Source organism: Amphiura filiformis, chromosome 17 (assembly GCF_039555335.1).
Source record: "Amphiura filiformis chromosome 17, Afil_fr2py, whole genome shotgun sequence".
NCBI lineage: Eukaryota > Metazoa > Echinodermata > Ophiuroidea > Amphilepidida > Amphiuridae > Amphiura > Amphiura filiformis.
In genome coordinates, this window is record NC_092644.1 from 29236203 (window position 1) to 29252584 (window position 16382).

The following is a 16382-nucleotide window of genomic DNA, read 5'->3' on the forward strand; positions in this document are numbered from 1 at the left end:
AATTATTATTTCACAAAAAAATTAAATGAACGAGGCAATTAATTTGATACAGACATCACATCAAACCTTTCCCTGGAAGTACGTCGCGTCACTAGCCTAAATCCTTCTGGCCTCTAATGGCGGGCGCCTTTTAACCCACAATCCTTCTATTCGATACACAGGAACGGTCGTGCGTGAGTATTCGTGAACTGGAGGATCGAGCCTAGCACATCACTAGGATCGTAAGCACACTCAACTCTCAAGACGCAGTTCTTTGACCCCAATATACGCATACTCATATAATGACCTTAGAATGTATCCCGGGAATGTATATTGGTACAAAATGTTCGTGTCAGCTTCTTTGCTATGGTTGTTGATTGGAGGTTAATGAACATTGTTACTGAAAAGGTGACAATTCAAGGAAAATATATTTTTGCGAGACTGTGGTCTTTCTTGGAGACGGTTATTTCATTTCTTTGACAACTTGTTTACGTCATATGATACCAACAGCTTTAGCACAATGTTTTTTGGCATCAAAGATCACTAGGCAGTAAGCATACATTGAAGAGACACATTTCGACGCACATCACACATAGTGACCCGTCACGTTGTTAAAATTGAACTCTTAGATTTCTGAACCAAGTTAAAGAGTTTCTGAAATACCTTAAAATGACATATCAGATGTAATAGTGGTTTTATGACACAAATATATGGAGCAAAATGTCTTATTGTTCTTCATTTAGTCATACTATTTCCTTTTAGTTTGTTGTCTCTAAATATGCCCTAAGATCCATTTGCATGGATCCGCCATCTTGCTACCAAAACGATGCCCTCCCTGGAAACGCATGCGCAAATAGTGCATATTTGTTCCCGCGAATTTTTTTTAATTCGCGATACAATACAAATTTTATGGCAAATTATTAAAAATTGATATTAACTGACTTGAAGTTAACTTACATAATCAATGATGTGTTCTTACAGTGTAATGTATTAAAATGGGAGGAAAAGCCGTTCATCATTTGACAATTTTGACCTTTCGCATTGAAGATTGACATTTTTTCAAAAAAAAGGCCTAAAATATTCAGGCGTTTTGTACAAACATTGCTATCCGATCCCTTAAATGACAACATTGATGTCAATAAAAGATGCTGTAAACCTGCTGATATCATGTGGAATAAACAAGCTGTCAAAGAAATAAAATTATCACATCGCGGAAAGACCACAGTCCTAGAAAACGTGATTTCGGGACGTGACTGCATTAACCATGTTAACATCAAAAGTTGATTCAGGTCGACCAGAAACGCGGCACTAGCAAGTGCCAACCACAACTACATTCGATTTCTTATTTAATTTGGGTGAATAACTCAATGTTTCGACGTATTTCTCCCATTATGTAAAACGTATTCTTTATTACCAACAGATTACTCGGGCTTTCCTTGTAGCTCCTTATCTAATGGCTCCAGCTGCCCCATAATAAAAATGCAATCAATGGAGAGAGCTGACATTGTTCGTTCATGATTTTCTTCTACCGGGGATCGAACCCAAAATGAATACCTTTGCACCTAAGATCTAACTGCATGTGCCATATGCTGCTTTATCAGATATGTATAATACGAATTTGTTCTTCTTTCCAATATTACAGTTATACGAATGAGGGTTGAATCTTTCACAAGAGAAAATGAATTTACAATGTACACTGCTGTGAATGTAATTGATGTTCTGGTACACACGGATATTTTCATCCCAAATGGCGAGGTAAGTTAATGCCCCGGTCATATCATAATGAACCGAGGGTCCGTAAAGCACCAGGTACATCATTTTTGTAAATTAGTTGATTTTGACTGAGGAAAATCATTTTTGATCCCGTGTTATGTTAAAACGGAAAAAAAATCCAAAATTTTACAACAAAATTATGTACGAACAAAATTATTTTGGACCATGAAACATCATGTCGATAATAAGACAGAGGAAGACAAGAGCTGGGCGAGATATTATGTTTGGACACGGTTAATTGGTTATTATTTAACTAATTTTGTTGGCATTTTAGTCATTTTAATGACATGCACTTTACTCTTTGCCGTTCCCATTTTACACATGAAAAATTTCTGTTGGGGAGGCAGTTTCCCCCTTCCCGGCTCCGCTCATGGCTACGCCACTGGAAATCACCCTAGCACGAGTATATTGACAATGGCAAAACGACTTCCACTGAAAAAAAAACACCTGAGAATGTCGCCCTCATCGGTACATAGAATACGAAGGACTAGTTTGACACTATGAGAAAATCACAACAAATATACCCAGCCAACACAAAATGTTTTTGTAACGTTCTTAATTGGGTGCACAAAGGTGGCCAGAAAACGTTTCAATGTTGGATTATAAAAAGGTTATAAACGTTTTAAGAACGTTTGCAAAATATTTGCAAACATTTACTTGATTTCAAAACGTTCTTAAAACGTAGTTTGAATTTGCTTGAATAATTTGTCTTTCAACACAATGTGTCTTTAAAACACGACGAACGCTAAATCGGTATTAAAATCGCACCACTCCTTCTCAAATTATGAACATGAATGTTTTGATCGAATGAAATTATGCTTATATAAATCATGTCGCGCAACATAATAAATTTCAGTTGGAAAAAACCCTCCCATCTACTACTGGTAAATGTAAACTGATAACATTGGTAAAAACAAGTTCGTTCCCAGCTGCAGGTCTTGATCAGTAATTTAAAACGATAGTTTAAATTTCTTTCGGCACTAAGTTTTTATCGCTTCATTTTTTACATCATAATGCTTTTGTCGCTATATGAATTCCATCGATTTGATTATAATGCCATGATAGATAAAAAAGACAAAAATGCTTTCTTAACACAGGAAGTAATATATTTTTTTTTGGAAAGGAAGAGGTAAACACACAACGAATAAGAACAACCATAATTAAATCACCGTCTTGACTTGAAATTCTGAGAAAAAAACCCGTTTTGTTTCTCCAAAATTTCGCTGTTATTAATTATTGATATATTTTCCCCGAAGCTATAAGCCTTTCTCATCTTCGTAGATATATCAGATCTCAGTTCGAGTCGATCTTACCATTATAACAGAGGCGTACCCGCGCGGCGATATTTTTTTTATCCTGGTCAACATTTGCATCACATAATACATTTACATGATGTACATAAGTATATGAGGCTAAATTGCGCTGTGTTCAGTTTTATAAGACAGATTTATGGCCATTATTTCTTCTTATTTAACAAAAGAAAAATAAATCAATTTGAATTTAAATTCTACCAGGGTTCGAACCCACAACCTTTGGATCCATAGTCCAGAGGCTACACTACTATATAATACTGCGAGTCGCAGTTCCAGAAAGGCGTTTGTTCAACAAACTTAATGATTACGGAATAAAGGACATACACGCGATATACTATTACTTGTCTGTTACTAATAAATATGTATATAATCTCCGATCAATAATGAACCTTGCCTCTCACGATGCGGTTCCTATGCAAATGTTTATAAAAAATATAGCACCGGGAACCACACTACCCATGTGGAAGATTTAGCTAAAGTCTTCCACAGAGGGAGTATGAGTTTTAAATAGAATAGACAATGGGTAACTTCCATTTGAAATACTCACTCTAGTTGTGGGCGACATAGGTAAAGCCGTAATACAGTGGGAGTATGAGTTTCAAAATGATTAACCCTGACAAATTACATTTGAAATACATACTCCACCTGTGGAAGATATTTTCAAAATCTTCCACAGGGGTAGTGTGGATTTCGACTGGAATATCCAAATTTTGTTCATTTACAGGTGCTGTTGTGGACTGAAGACTCTTGCGTGTGTCCGAAGATCTATTCCAACGTGGAATACGTAGTGATGTGTTATCAAGATCTATACAATGGCAGGTTATTATTACAAGAAGATTGCATCATAGAAGAGTGGTCATCTAATGATTGGCCTCGGTTGGTTAAGGTGAGTTTGGTAAGGGAAGTGGGATATGGCAGGAGCACAGACTACTACAGACCATGTATAAACAGTCAAAGTCTCGGCCCGTGCATGCATTGTATGCTCTAAATTCTTGCATATTCATGAGGGCCGATTGTTCCATCGTGCCGTGTCTAACAATCACGCCAGTGTGCCTTCGCGTATACGCGTTAGAGCGTTGCGTGCCTTCGTGATTACGCGATAGACCGTAAAAATACGCGGTAAGTGCGTAGTAGTTTTGCCAGTCGCATTTTATGGAACAATCGGTCCTCATTATCGGGTGATGCTGAGACTTTGACTGCTTGTACGCGGTCAGTTATCTTTTTCGTCCAGGGGCAGGAGCCATATTTGCCACTATTAGCAATTTAACTAAAAAAATCTTCATAATAATACATTTTATATTTCTTATATGAAATGAGTCAAGGAAGCCAACCACATGTTTGGCCCATTCCCAGTGAATGGGTTCATTACGGTGAAACTTTAGAATACCTGAAATCTCGATATTTTTTTTCATGAAAATGTAAGTAAACATTGCAGATACGATTTGAAAGCAATGAGCTTAGTAGAATTTACAGCTCATGCATATTAATTTACATGTAATCTCTGCGGAGAAAATAATTTACGCTACCGTTTTACAGCCTTTTTACGACAACTGATAAGTGCTTTAGGAAATGTTTCTACTGCTGCATGGGGTTCAATAGTGAACTAAACCACACAATTATGATCATTATGACTTATTGCAGTTTTTAAAAATGTATTACTTTGATACAGAGGCCCTTAAATAATTGGTAACGTGTGAAAAAATTCACACGAAAGAGATCCTGACTTCAAAAAATTGAATTCATTGAAGAGACAATGCCGATAAATATTTCATAATAATAATAATAAATTTGTATAGCGCATTTTTCTAAAGGATTCAAAGTGCTGCACTGATAGCCAGAATGGGGTCAACTGACACTCAAATTGAAGTAAACTAGCACTGACTTGCAAAAGGAGTCACCTGACTGTCACAAGAGAGTCAGTTGACGCTATCCGTGGAGTCAATTGACTTCCTGTACACTGTGTACCGCGTCGCTGACTCTGAATGTAGAGTCAATTGACTCCACGGGTAGAGTCAATTGACTCTGTAGTGAAAGTCAGTTGTCCGACTCCTTTTGAGAGTCAGTGTCTAATAACTACCACGTCGTGCACGACTCCGCAGGTAGAGTCAATAGACTCCACGGATAGAGTCAATTGATTCCACGGCTAGAGTCAACTGACTCTCTTGTGACAGTCTGGCGACAACTTTTGAGAATCAGTGTTAGTTGACTCCACTTTGTACTTTGAATATTTGAGTCGTAGGTTATGCTCCTCTCCGACTCTGTTCTAGCCAAAAGTGGCCCTAATGTTTTGATTACAATGGCGTTTTTTCATATTTCAGAAATGGAACAAAAAATTAAAACGCGCCCAAAGATTGGCTCAAGAACAAGTGGTCACGACAAGAAGACCGTCATCGAACGACCGACGGAGGACGTCATCTAGACGGAGTCGGCATGGGAGAGACAATAGACAGAACACGCAAAGTAGGAGGGAGAGGGCGGCGGTTTACACATAGGTATGTTTACAAACACATGTTTCTATTATTGGTAACTTTTTGAACAAATTCCTTTTGATAACTCTGATATGATGGGCGGATGTTCAGCATCTGGACTTAATTTCAAACTTGGAAGTAAAAAAAGTCATAATTATAAGATCGTACATTTCAAAAAATCAAAACGGCTCTTTTCAGAGCCACCACATCTCGAAACTATTGACCGTCTCTACTGGTTTTAACTCCAATAAACGGTAAACACAAACGCCATACCACGATTTATATTGCTCCTGCATTGTGCACCCTCCCAATATTATTTTTCTCTTGCTTAAGCTTCACACTGTACAAGACGTTCTCAGCTAGATCATTCTTTTTTATTTCATTTATTGCAAAGATCCGTCTCTGCCTCTAAAGTAGAGTTCACTGTTCAAGATTATTCAAATAAAATCTATTACAACTGTAAATTCGTAGAAACAGGGAAGTGCCACCACGAATCAATGTCCACCGGCGGCAGTTTCGGCTACGCACCGGGTAACCGACGGTCAAGTTTTGACGTCACTTCCTCGATTTCGCCCTGAATTCTAAAGATAGATTAAATTAAAATTGAGTGCCCATATTTTTTCAAAAGTGTTTAGTGTTTGTTAATGACTCGTTTGTGTGTCTATAGCCACACGGGCCTCTTTTATACAACAAAAAATATGACAGCAAACCAGACTCGGAGACGAGTGGCTATTATATTGTTTGGGAATACAGTTGTCTCCCGAGTTGTCTCTATAAGGTACAATGCCCAAAAGGGGGGAAAGTATGCACGCACATACTTCTAAGATGATTTTATGTATTATGTATACGGAAGTTATATATAGATAAACCTATTAGGTACTTAAGACACTTTCAAATTAGGAACCCGCCTGAAGTACTTCAGTTTTAAAATATATAGTCAATCTTTTGCCCTGAAGTAAACTTCAAGTAATGAGCTTGTGCGACCCGGAGATGTTACATACTCCGAGTATGAATAAGCTAGACATATTATAACAGCATCAGGTGAACGAACTCGGAACGCGGTACGTAAACGCGCGTTATCACGTAATGCCACTGTATTGCAGCCAATCGACGCCCCTGAATTGCACCCAATTAACCTGTGATTTTTGTTCGTTTTGAACAATTCCAACTAAAAACGATGGTGATTTACTCACGTTTTAGTGACGTTTCACAACTACACTAGTGGTTTCATCAGACTGGCAACGCACCACATCTGGCTACTTCCTTTTATAGGGAACAGGATGCACCGTAGAGGGCGTGATGAGTTGGTCAAAGATGTTGTTGAGTGCGTAGGCCCCCTCGTCTTTATTTAGAGTGTCATGTCCTTTTCGGCGGATCCAAATCCAAGTCACCTGAGCACCCAATTAATATCACACGTTTACGTATCGCCGCGTTCACGTTCATTCATCTGTCTAATTTTACAAGACACACGCATGCAGTCGTATAGTGAAATTTGTTTTCCTTTGTTTTTTTTTGTTTCAGAATTTCACACTTCCAGATGTCATCGTTGACTTGGCGTTTGGTGCATTATACTTGCGCTTGACAGAAGACAGATTGACTTCAATGCTCAATATACCTATAACGACGAAGAAACATTGTACAATTGTAATGTCAATGATAAAAAACAATTTTATAACTAGTTTACAAAATGATATATATAAATGAGATATGTACTAAACGCAATATTTGTATAATATTATGTTATATAGTGTATTGCTGTGAACGCCATGTTTAAAGATACCCAGCGAACACAAAAATGTTCTTAAAACATATAATTCAAAACGTTTTAATAACATTTAAAAAAAATTAATATGTGGGGTCATATAAAGATTACAAACGTTATTGTAAATAAACATTTTTGCTAAAATATTTTGTCCCCGAATTTTGTCAACAGTATAACATTCTGCTAGAATGTTTTCCATCACGTTTTTAAAAAACGTTTTTATACCCTTTATATAACCCGACATTTGAACCTTTTCTGTAAAACCTTGTGTGTCTGCTGGGATAAGCATAAATTTATCAAATATGTTACTATTATTATGTATAGTGTGTAACAGAACTTCTGTGCTTTGGCTAATACCGGGTGTCCCAAATGATAACGCCCTGTGTTGTGTGTTTCCATGTTATTTGGAAGGTATACAATGGTATACTAAATACTATTGACATTTTATGAGATAACAGTAAGAGATGTATATAAGACCCTTCTTTGTTATGAGTTTGGGTGGCAAACATATAAAAATATATAGGACAAGAGAGGTCTATTATGTGAAGACCTTGGTACATGATGCGGCTGCGGTTTGCCTTATACGATGACGTTTGAATCATAATTGCACACAAAAAGAATCTGTACACTTCAACAGATAATTTAGTTCTGCGTATTTTGACACTCCGTTCGGGACGATGCGACTTTATCCCGTCAAGTTACACCAATTTGAAAAAAAAAAAAAATGAGTATGTCAAAAGTGACACATATTTCCTCTTTCAGGACGATTCCCATTGAGTTTTGTTACGTGCTCATTACAGCGTGACAGATCAACATTTACTCACTGTGCTCATAGTCTACGTAAATCTTTGTCACATTGGTATAACTTGGGAATATAAAGTCGCGTTGTGCCTAATGAGGTGTCTAAATAAGGATATCAAATCATCCATCTATTGATTACTTTATTTGGTAATTTAGGTTTAGTGTCTTTAGGATATTGCTTTTGTTTTAAGTGTACGGATACTTTTAGTGCTCAGTATAATGGTATATACGATGACGTTTTAATAATTCTTCGCTAGACTATAATGCCGAGAGAATAATGCTGAGCGTCCAATACGGCGGGAATTACGGTACTATTCTTAAACACTCGAGAAAGTTCCTGCAATCTTATTGGTTCTTAGCCGTGTGATATGACACGATGTAACAGGGTTCAGCGCCTGCGAGTCGATGTAATACTCGTACTCACTATTTGAACCAATCGGAGGATAGCAATAACGGGACTGATCGATTCTAAGCCATATATGTAATTACTTGTAAAACAATGTAAAATGATTTGATTATATTAAATTTTGGTATGCTTATGATTAATATTTTTATTCAAATTTAAATGCTTAAGAATGAGAATAAAGGTATTGTTTTTAGCCGTCAGGCATCATCTCATTTGTGACTGGACACTACGAATGAGCCGTAAACTCGGCAAATTGTATTCTGAGTTACAGTGCGTGAAGATCGTATTCATAGGTATATCAATTCGTTGTGACAAGTATCTCATCAAACACTGTTTAAACCAATCAATAATCCTGTTGCTGAAGAGGATAATAAGCTTCTACCTATTTCTATAGAATCTTTAAATAGTTCCTGTCTTTGTTTGCTTTGGCTCAATCCTGTTCAAGTGGTGGATAACAAAGCATTGTATTTTGTCTAGGTTTGTATAACCAACAATTAACAATGAGAGGACATTCCTGAACCTCGTTGACTTGGGGATGATTTGTAATGACCGCCAATTATGACTTTTTGATATTTTTTACCAGAAATGTGGAAAAAGAGACATATGTAGAACCGAAAAAAGGTACAATTTTGTTGAAGGAACAGAGTTCAACAAACCATAATCCCGCTTCTGGATATCGTTTGAAGTCAAATGATATAACATTTTAAAGCTTATGATATATATTTTCTAAACACGAAATAAAACAAAATTGACCGGGCCGACTTTACGGCTGATTCGTGGTGTCCATCCATATAACACGGGCGACGTCATTATATTGGCGTAAAACAACTCTTTTGATGTCGCCTGTGTAATATGAGACGATAGATGCACGACAGCGGCTAAAAACAATATCTTTATTCTCTAAGGCCCTGCATCCATAGGCTGTTCCCTTGTGGCGTGTGCCCTTGTTCCGTGTTCACTTGTTCCCATGTGACCTGCCACACAGACAACCTATGGATACGGCCACTAAGCAAAACAAAGGTTCGTTGTCTGTGTGGCAGGTCACATGGGAACAAGTGAACACGGAAGAAGGGCTCACGCCACAAGGGAACAGCCTATGAAATACAGGGCCTTATGATACATTACTATGGTTTGGTGTATGAACAAATTTGGTCCAAAACATAATAATGATTAAAATGGATGCTTTACGCCCAATATTTATTGTCTCGCTATGAGTTTACACTATCAGACTTGACTATGTCTCGTGCACAAACACTCACAGCTCTATACCAATAAATATGGGCTCAATCAATTCAATTTTATATTAGTGATCAGTGTGAGACAACCTGTATACATCATATATATATAATATTTGAACATTTTATCACGCTTTAAATGTTAAAAATAAAAGAGTGAAATTTCAATCATTAAAAATAATACTGCATACAGTGATCACTCTATTTCACTCTTTTGAGAGTGAATTACACTCCTTGTTCACTCATTCCAGAGTGAATTTCACTTTTCAAAGTGGATTTAACTCATTCCAGAGTGAATTCCACTTTTGCAAAGTAGATTTCACTCTTTCTGGAAAGAGTGAAGTGATCACTGCATGGGAACAATCTTTTACAACGATATCAACTATTCTCACTCTTTTACATAAGATTGGGCCGATATGACATAATACATTGTAGATTTCATTATGAAGTTCGATTTTACAATAACATAATGAACATGAAACTGTGAAAAGTGGCTGAAATATGTTAGATAGAGAATAAATATATTGTTTTTAGCCGCTATCGTGCATCTATCGTCTCATATATAACACGGGAGACATCGTGGCTAAAAACAATACACTATTCTCTAAATAAGATTGCAGGAAACTTTTCAAGTGTTTAAGAATAAGGTATACAATGGTATAGGTTAGATAATAATACAATATCTCAAAAAATGTACAATCCAAAGAAAAAGAAGTATAAGCCTCTTTGTTTACCTGACTCATAATGGCTTTTAAAAGCGAAATAATTTACTCAACACAATTTTTGCTTTTATACATCCCATTTGAGCACCTACATCAAAGAGTATGGGAATTTAGGTGAATTCTGTCATGTTCCAGTATATTGACTGTCACTTAAAAAACAAAGGCTCTAAATCATAATCTTTTCCTCAATATCCTTTTTTTAGTCGAAAACAAATAAATTGTAACATTTTTGTGATACACCGGACACCCTTAGTGTATAAGGGAAATTCAACTTCTAAATGTCTTAAGGTCCATTCATACTACCACCGCATTTCCGATGCGTTGCTCTGCGATGCCGATATATCGATTACTTTTGCCGCAACTCAACGCAACTCGTCGCATTTCCAAGTTAAAATGTATTTAACTTTATTGCGATATCGCAATGCAGTAGATGCTGTGCGACAACACACCGCATCGCAAAGCAACGCAGCGCAAATGCGGTGGTAGTATGAACGGACCTTTAGAAGGTTAATTTGCCAACATTGACACTGCACTGATGGCCATTTTTTCTTATAATAGCCGGAGCATAAGTGGGGTTTCTTTCATTTTACCTCATTATGTCGGTCCGGGGGTCTTCCAAAAATTTGTACGGGGAGGTGCCACGCAGACTTTCGGATGCTGACTTTATCTATACCTACTTTTTTTTTTTTTTTTGCTACCCATCAGTATACCAATTTTCAGCAAAAACCACACAAATTTGCCCTAATCATGCTAATTGGGCAATTTTAAGGGTACTTTGCATTGGTCTTCCCTGAAAACCCACCCCATCGATATACCAAACGGAAAAGGTACCCCAAAACCGTGGCACCCCCGGGATTTCGGTTACAAAAATCGGTCTGACAGTTGTTACTAATATTATATTCATAATTTTAGGCAATATCAACATTTAAAGTTTGACCGAAATCGTATGTGAAATATACATAATAAAGATATCACGATAAAAAATGTCTTGAAGAATCATTTATTACAATTATTAATATTCGATTAATGAGACCGCTGCGCACTGCCTTACAACACTCGCACATCATACTACCACCGCATTTGCGATGCGTTGCTTTGCGATGCGGTGCCGCACTGCATCGTACTGCAAACTACTGCATTGCGATATCGCAATGAAGTTATTAAATACATTTTAACTTTTAATTGCGACGAATTGCGTTGAGTTGCGGCAAAAAGTAATTGATGTATCGGCATCGCAAAGTAACGCATCGCATATGCGGTGGTAGTATGAACGGACCTCAAAGATCCGTTGAGGCGTCAGTTTACACTACGCCGCAATTGCTTTGCGATGCGGCGAGTTGTCGCACTGCTTTGTACTGTAAAATACTGCAATGCTGTACCGCAATAAAGAGTTGCGGTAAAAAGTAATCGATATATCGGCAACGCACCACAACGCAGAGCAATTGCGGCGTAGTATGAACGGACCTTAAAGGTCAGTTCATACTACGCCGCAATTGCTTTGCGATGTCGATGTTGTGCGTTGCCGATAATCGATTGCTTTTTGCCGCAACTTGTCGCATTCCAAGTTAAAGTCCGTTCATACTACGCCGCAATTGCGGTGCGGTGCGATGCGTTGCCGATATGTCGATTACTTTTTGCCGCAACTCACCGCCACTCGTCGCATTTCCAAGTAGAAATTTATTTCACTACCGTATTTTAGCGGGAAGTGTTAACTTTCGTTCGATATCAAAACTTTTCTGATTGGATGAAGGGAACATTCGGGGTTTTGGCAAAAACCAATCACAGATGTCGTATATTTTCTACTAGTCACCAGCTAGAAGCTCGTACAAACAAACCCCACACCATCACCCACCGTCGACGCGTCGGAGAGTGTGGAGAGGACTTAATATACAAAGGGGAGCGAGAAAAGGATGCGACTTTAAATTTGTGTCTTTGTAGCTGTAGTGAAAATTAATGTACAGAAGGAACTGTTAACTCTAATAACAGAAAGTGTATATGATGACGCCATCGAAAATTTGAATTATCGTGCGTTTAAATGCAAATTTTATAAGAACACCGAAAATATCCACTACAAACACTAATGTTGTGAAATAACATCTATACATTCCAAATTCGTGGAGGTTCGAACTTGTACCAGGTTTTTGTTGTTGAAATATTGAACTTAACTTTCTACAAGAGTCTGCGTATAGAACCGGGAAGTTTAAAATGCAGACGCAGGGTTTTTGGAAACTTAGGCCTAACCATGACGAAAAGTGAAATCGCATTTCTTATTAATTTATCATGATAAAGTGAGTATGGTGAGATCAGATTAAAATCCAAACCCAGCTACACGTTAGTACAATAATTTGTGAGGTACTCGATCAAAATCGATAAAATAAGCAAACGATTTTGCCTAGCAAATTTCAATGAAAACTCAACCCGGAGAAAAAGGCCGTAATACTTTTGGCCCGAAATATTTCCATAAAAACTCCTTTTTGGAGCTCCGTTTTTCAATGAGAAATTATTCAAACATAGGCCTACATGTATTATAGGACATTGTAAATAAAGGTAATTTAATGTAAAAAACAAATATCTAGCACGGGTCACAAATTTCAAAATCATTGCTTACCATTTAAATTAAATAACCCGACTTCATAAGCACCATTGCCACTTGTATTTGTTCTCTAATTTCTTATTTAAATAAGTTTAATCTAGTCTCACTTTATAAATTCAGAAAAATTATAATCTATGTTAAGGCGATTTCACTAGTTACGCAGGTTTGAATAAATGATTAGCTGCTTGTGTGATAAGACGTGTATTCTTCCCGGATAAAGTCATAATCGTATAATACTGAGGAATATGAGAAGATTTATGAAGTTTCAAGTTGAATTTCATTCGACTATGGATAAGTTGTAACCTTGTATCACGTGTATACATAGCAAATCTTTGTGGGTAAACCAAGCATGCCTTGTAGGAATATTCCATCGTAGCGGTCATCTGTTGTGCAAGCGCAAAACATTGGCCCTTCCATGCGTGGTTTGATCACCGTATCACATTGCACAGTGCGCAAATCCTTGGACCTTGCTTGTGTGCTTTGATCACAGATATCATATTGCACAGCACCATCCATGGCATGCATGGTTGTGCACACTGCAGTTAGATGAGTGAAACCATATGGTGAAACTTAATCTGTGTGCCACGGGTTTCATGTCACGGATACTGACAGAACAGGGTCAGATTGATTAGAGGCCATTAATTCCTACCCGGGATAGCCGGGTAGGCCAAAGCTAACATTAAACACGGCGCCTCCGCCTAAGTGTTGTACAGACCCCAAACCAAGGAAGGTTGCATCGCATGTGACATCAATCAAATGGACTGCATGGCTGATCCTTCACTCCGCTCATCAGTATTATTACAACGGCATGAACGGAAGCAGCATTCTAAACAACTTCAAAACTACCTGATCCTTAATACATGTAATTACTTGAAGTTGATCTCAAGCAGAAAATGCGGCTTCAGACTAGACTGCGGAACTCAGGCCACATGATAGTCAGTCATTTATCTTTTGGTCATTATATGACTATCATTTGATGACTGAGTTCTTACGATACATCTTTCGAGGTGCAGTTTCAGACAATAGCTTGGGATTATTGGGGCAGAGGTTATCTATTGAATCCTTTCATGACCACTGAAGCATAGTCAAGTCTGCCAAGGACACTCGGCACGAATTGAAAGACCATGTCACTCTCGACAAAAGAATGCATGCATGTCAAAGGTCATACGACACCAATTTGGTGTTTGTTATGCTCCTCGAAATATGTACCTTAAGGTCTATGTCTGGCTTCAGACCAGATCACAGCACACAATATCCTGTATCAGATGTGGTCACTGGAACACGTTCCGGATTCTTGGCAAGGGTGAAGAAGTACGTCAATCAGCCTGGTCATAACGCCAGATATCAAGGGAGCTCTTGACAAATTCTTGCATCGATGGACTACGAGGAAATCCAATGGGGGTATCTGGAAAGAAAAAATGGAGAGTCAGGATCTGAAAGTCTGCGCGGCACATCTCCTTTACATAACATAACAATAAGAATTTATATGCGCCTTTGCCTATAGGGATAGGATTCAAGACACAAGAGAAAAGAAAACCACAATATTCAAAAATACAGAAAGCAATGGCAGCAAAAATTAAGGAAATAAGTGAGTTTTGATCAATGACTTAATTGAGTCCAAGCTGATGTTATTATTGTAGATGGTAAAGCCATTCCAGAACTTTGGAGCAGTTACTGAAAAGGCTCTATCCCCAGCACATTTCCTGGTGTGACATGTGCGAGGAATGGTAAAATTAACACACTCACTGGACCTAGTACTCATATCATATGGAGCTCTTGACTGTGAGAGAGTTGGAAATGTACTGAGGAGAGAGTCCATTCATCAGGGACTCCAAACGTGAGCATGGTGAGTGTCTTGAACTTAATTCTCTCATGAACTGGTAGCCAATGAAGATCTCTTAAGAGTGGGCTCACATGATCAGACTTGGGCTTATATGATATATCAGCTTGGCATATTGTTATTTCTGTTGTCTGCAGAGATCTTTCTGTGTTATTCCATTGATCAGGCAAAATGCTCCAGTAATAGACACGAGTGAATGAGGGTTCTGACAGTATTGTGACAAGTATTGACATCCAAATATGGACGAATTCTGTTGATGTTTAATATCTAATGAGCCCGGTGACTGATTTATATAGTTGGGTAATGTGAGCAGACATACACATTTGACGATGAAAAACAACCCGAAGGTTACGAACAGAGAAGTGGTTGGGAAAATCTCTACACCATAAGCTAACATATTGGCAATATTTTTAAAATGATGGGTAGATATGCTGCCAGAAAAAACTCTTTTCTTGATCTTGATTTTAGTTTGAGCTTGTTTTCAATAATCCAAGCGCTGTATGTCTGCAACATATCTAGAGCGCTACCATCATGCACATAATGTACTACATCACTAGGCAGATAGGAATTGCCGGATCTACCACCAAATAAATATGGATATCATCAGCATGGTATTTCACATTATGTTGACGTAGGATTCTCCCAACAACATTAGTTTTGTACACAAAGATCATTGGCCCAGTTACAGACCCTTGAGGGAGGCCATACTTCAAATGTATATTAGTATTCTAATGATCTATATTGTCAAGATATGAGCTATACCAGTCATAGGCAGAACATAACATCCAATACCAAAGTCATATTTGAGCCTTGCATTAAAATGTTGTGGTACATCGTCGGATCGTGTCAAAAGCTGATGCTGAAAGATCTAACATCAACAACAAGACAACCGTTTGGTCATCCAATCCACGGTAAGATGTCGATATGTCCCTTCAAAATATTTGGAAGACCCCCGGGATGTGTGCAGCAGGAAATTTTAATGTTTCCTACAGTTTCTCTATCCTTCATAGAGCATTATCGAAAAGGTGCCCAAGAACTATGTTGACCGCATCACTTGCCGGTGCCGTTGCCCCAATGCACACCTTTTATAACTTTTTATTGACCTGCCAAGAAAACCGTTTTCCCACACTCAAAGCCTTGCCAAAAAGAATTTTATAATTCATCCAGGGTACACATAATGCACCATCCTTATTCCCAGATCAGTTTATTAAGCCTCCAGCATACTTTCCTGCCGCTTGCCGCTGCGGCAAGCGGAAGGGCGTTTCTACCAATGATAAGCCTTTATTGTGTCCGTTTGTCTGCAATGCGGGTGCGCCACGCCGCTCAGCGGCAAGCGGCAGGGTAGTATGAAACCAGCATTAGGGGTTTGAAGCCCGGGTTTGAAGCTCGGGCGGTAGTACCCCGTGGCGCAGCTGCCGGGGGGGGGCAGGGATTTGCCTATTAGGATCCCGCCCCTATACGGTAGTGCAAGGAAAAAAAAGAGGGAAAGG

General features: G+C 38.2%; 1 protein-coding gene across 1 annotated transcript in view; it reads left to right on the plus strand.

Moving 5' to 3' along the window:
- The window catches only part of LOC140137585 (secreted frizzled-related protein 3-like), a 33263-nt gene extending 23345 nt beyond the window's left edge, over positions 1–9918 (plus strand). The window contains exons 4-7 of the mRNA XM_072159310.1: positions 1622–1734; positions 3790–3951; positions 5384–5557; positions 7055–9918. Of these exons, the coding sequence (XP_072015411.1) occupies positions 1622–1734; positions 3790–3951; positions 5384–5557 (449 nt within the window). The 3' untranslated portion in view covers positions 7055–9918. The remainder of the gene's footprint in view (positions 1–1621; positions 1735–3789; positions 3952–5383; positions 5558–7054) is intronic.
- The last annotated feature ends 6464 nt before the right edge of the window (positions 9919–16382 follow it).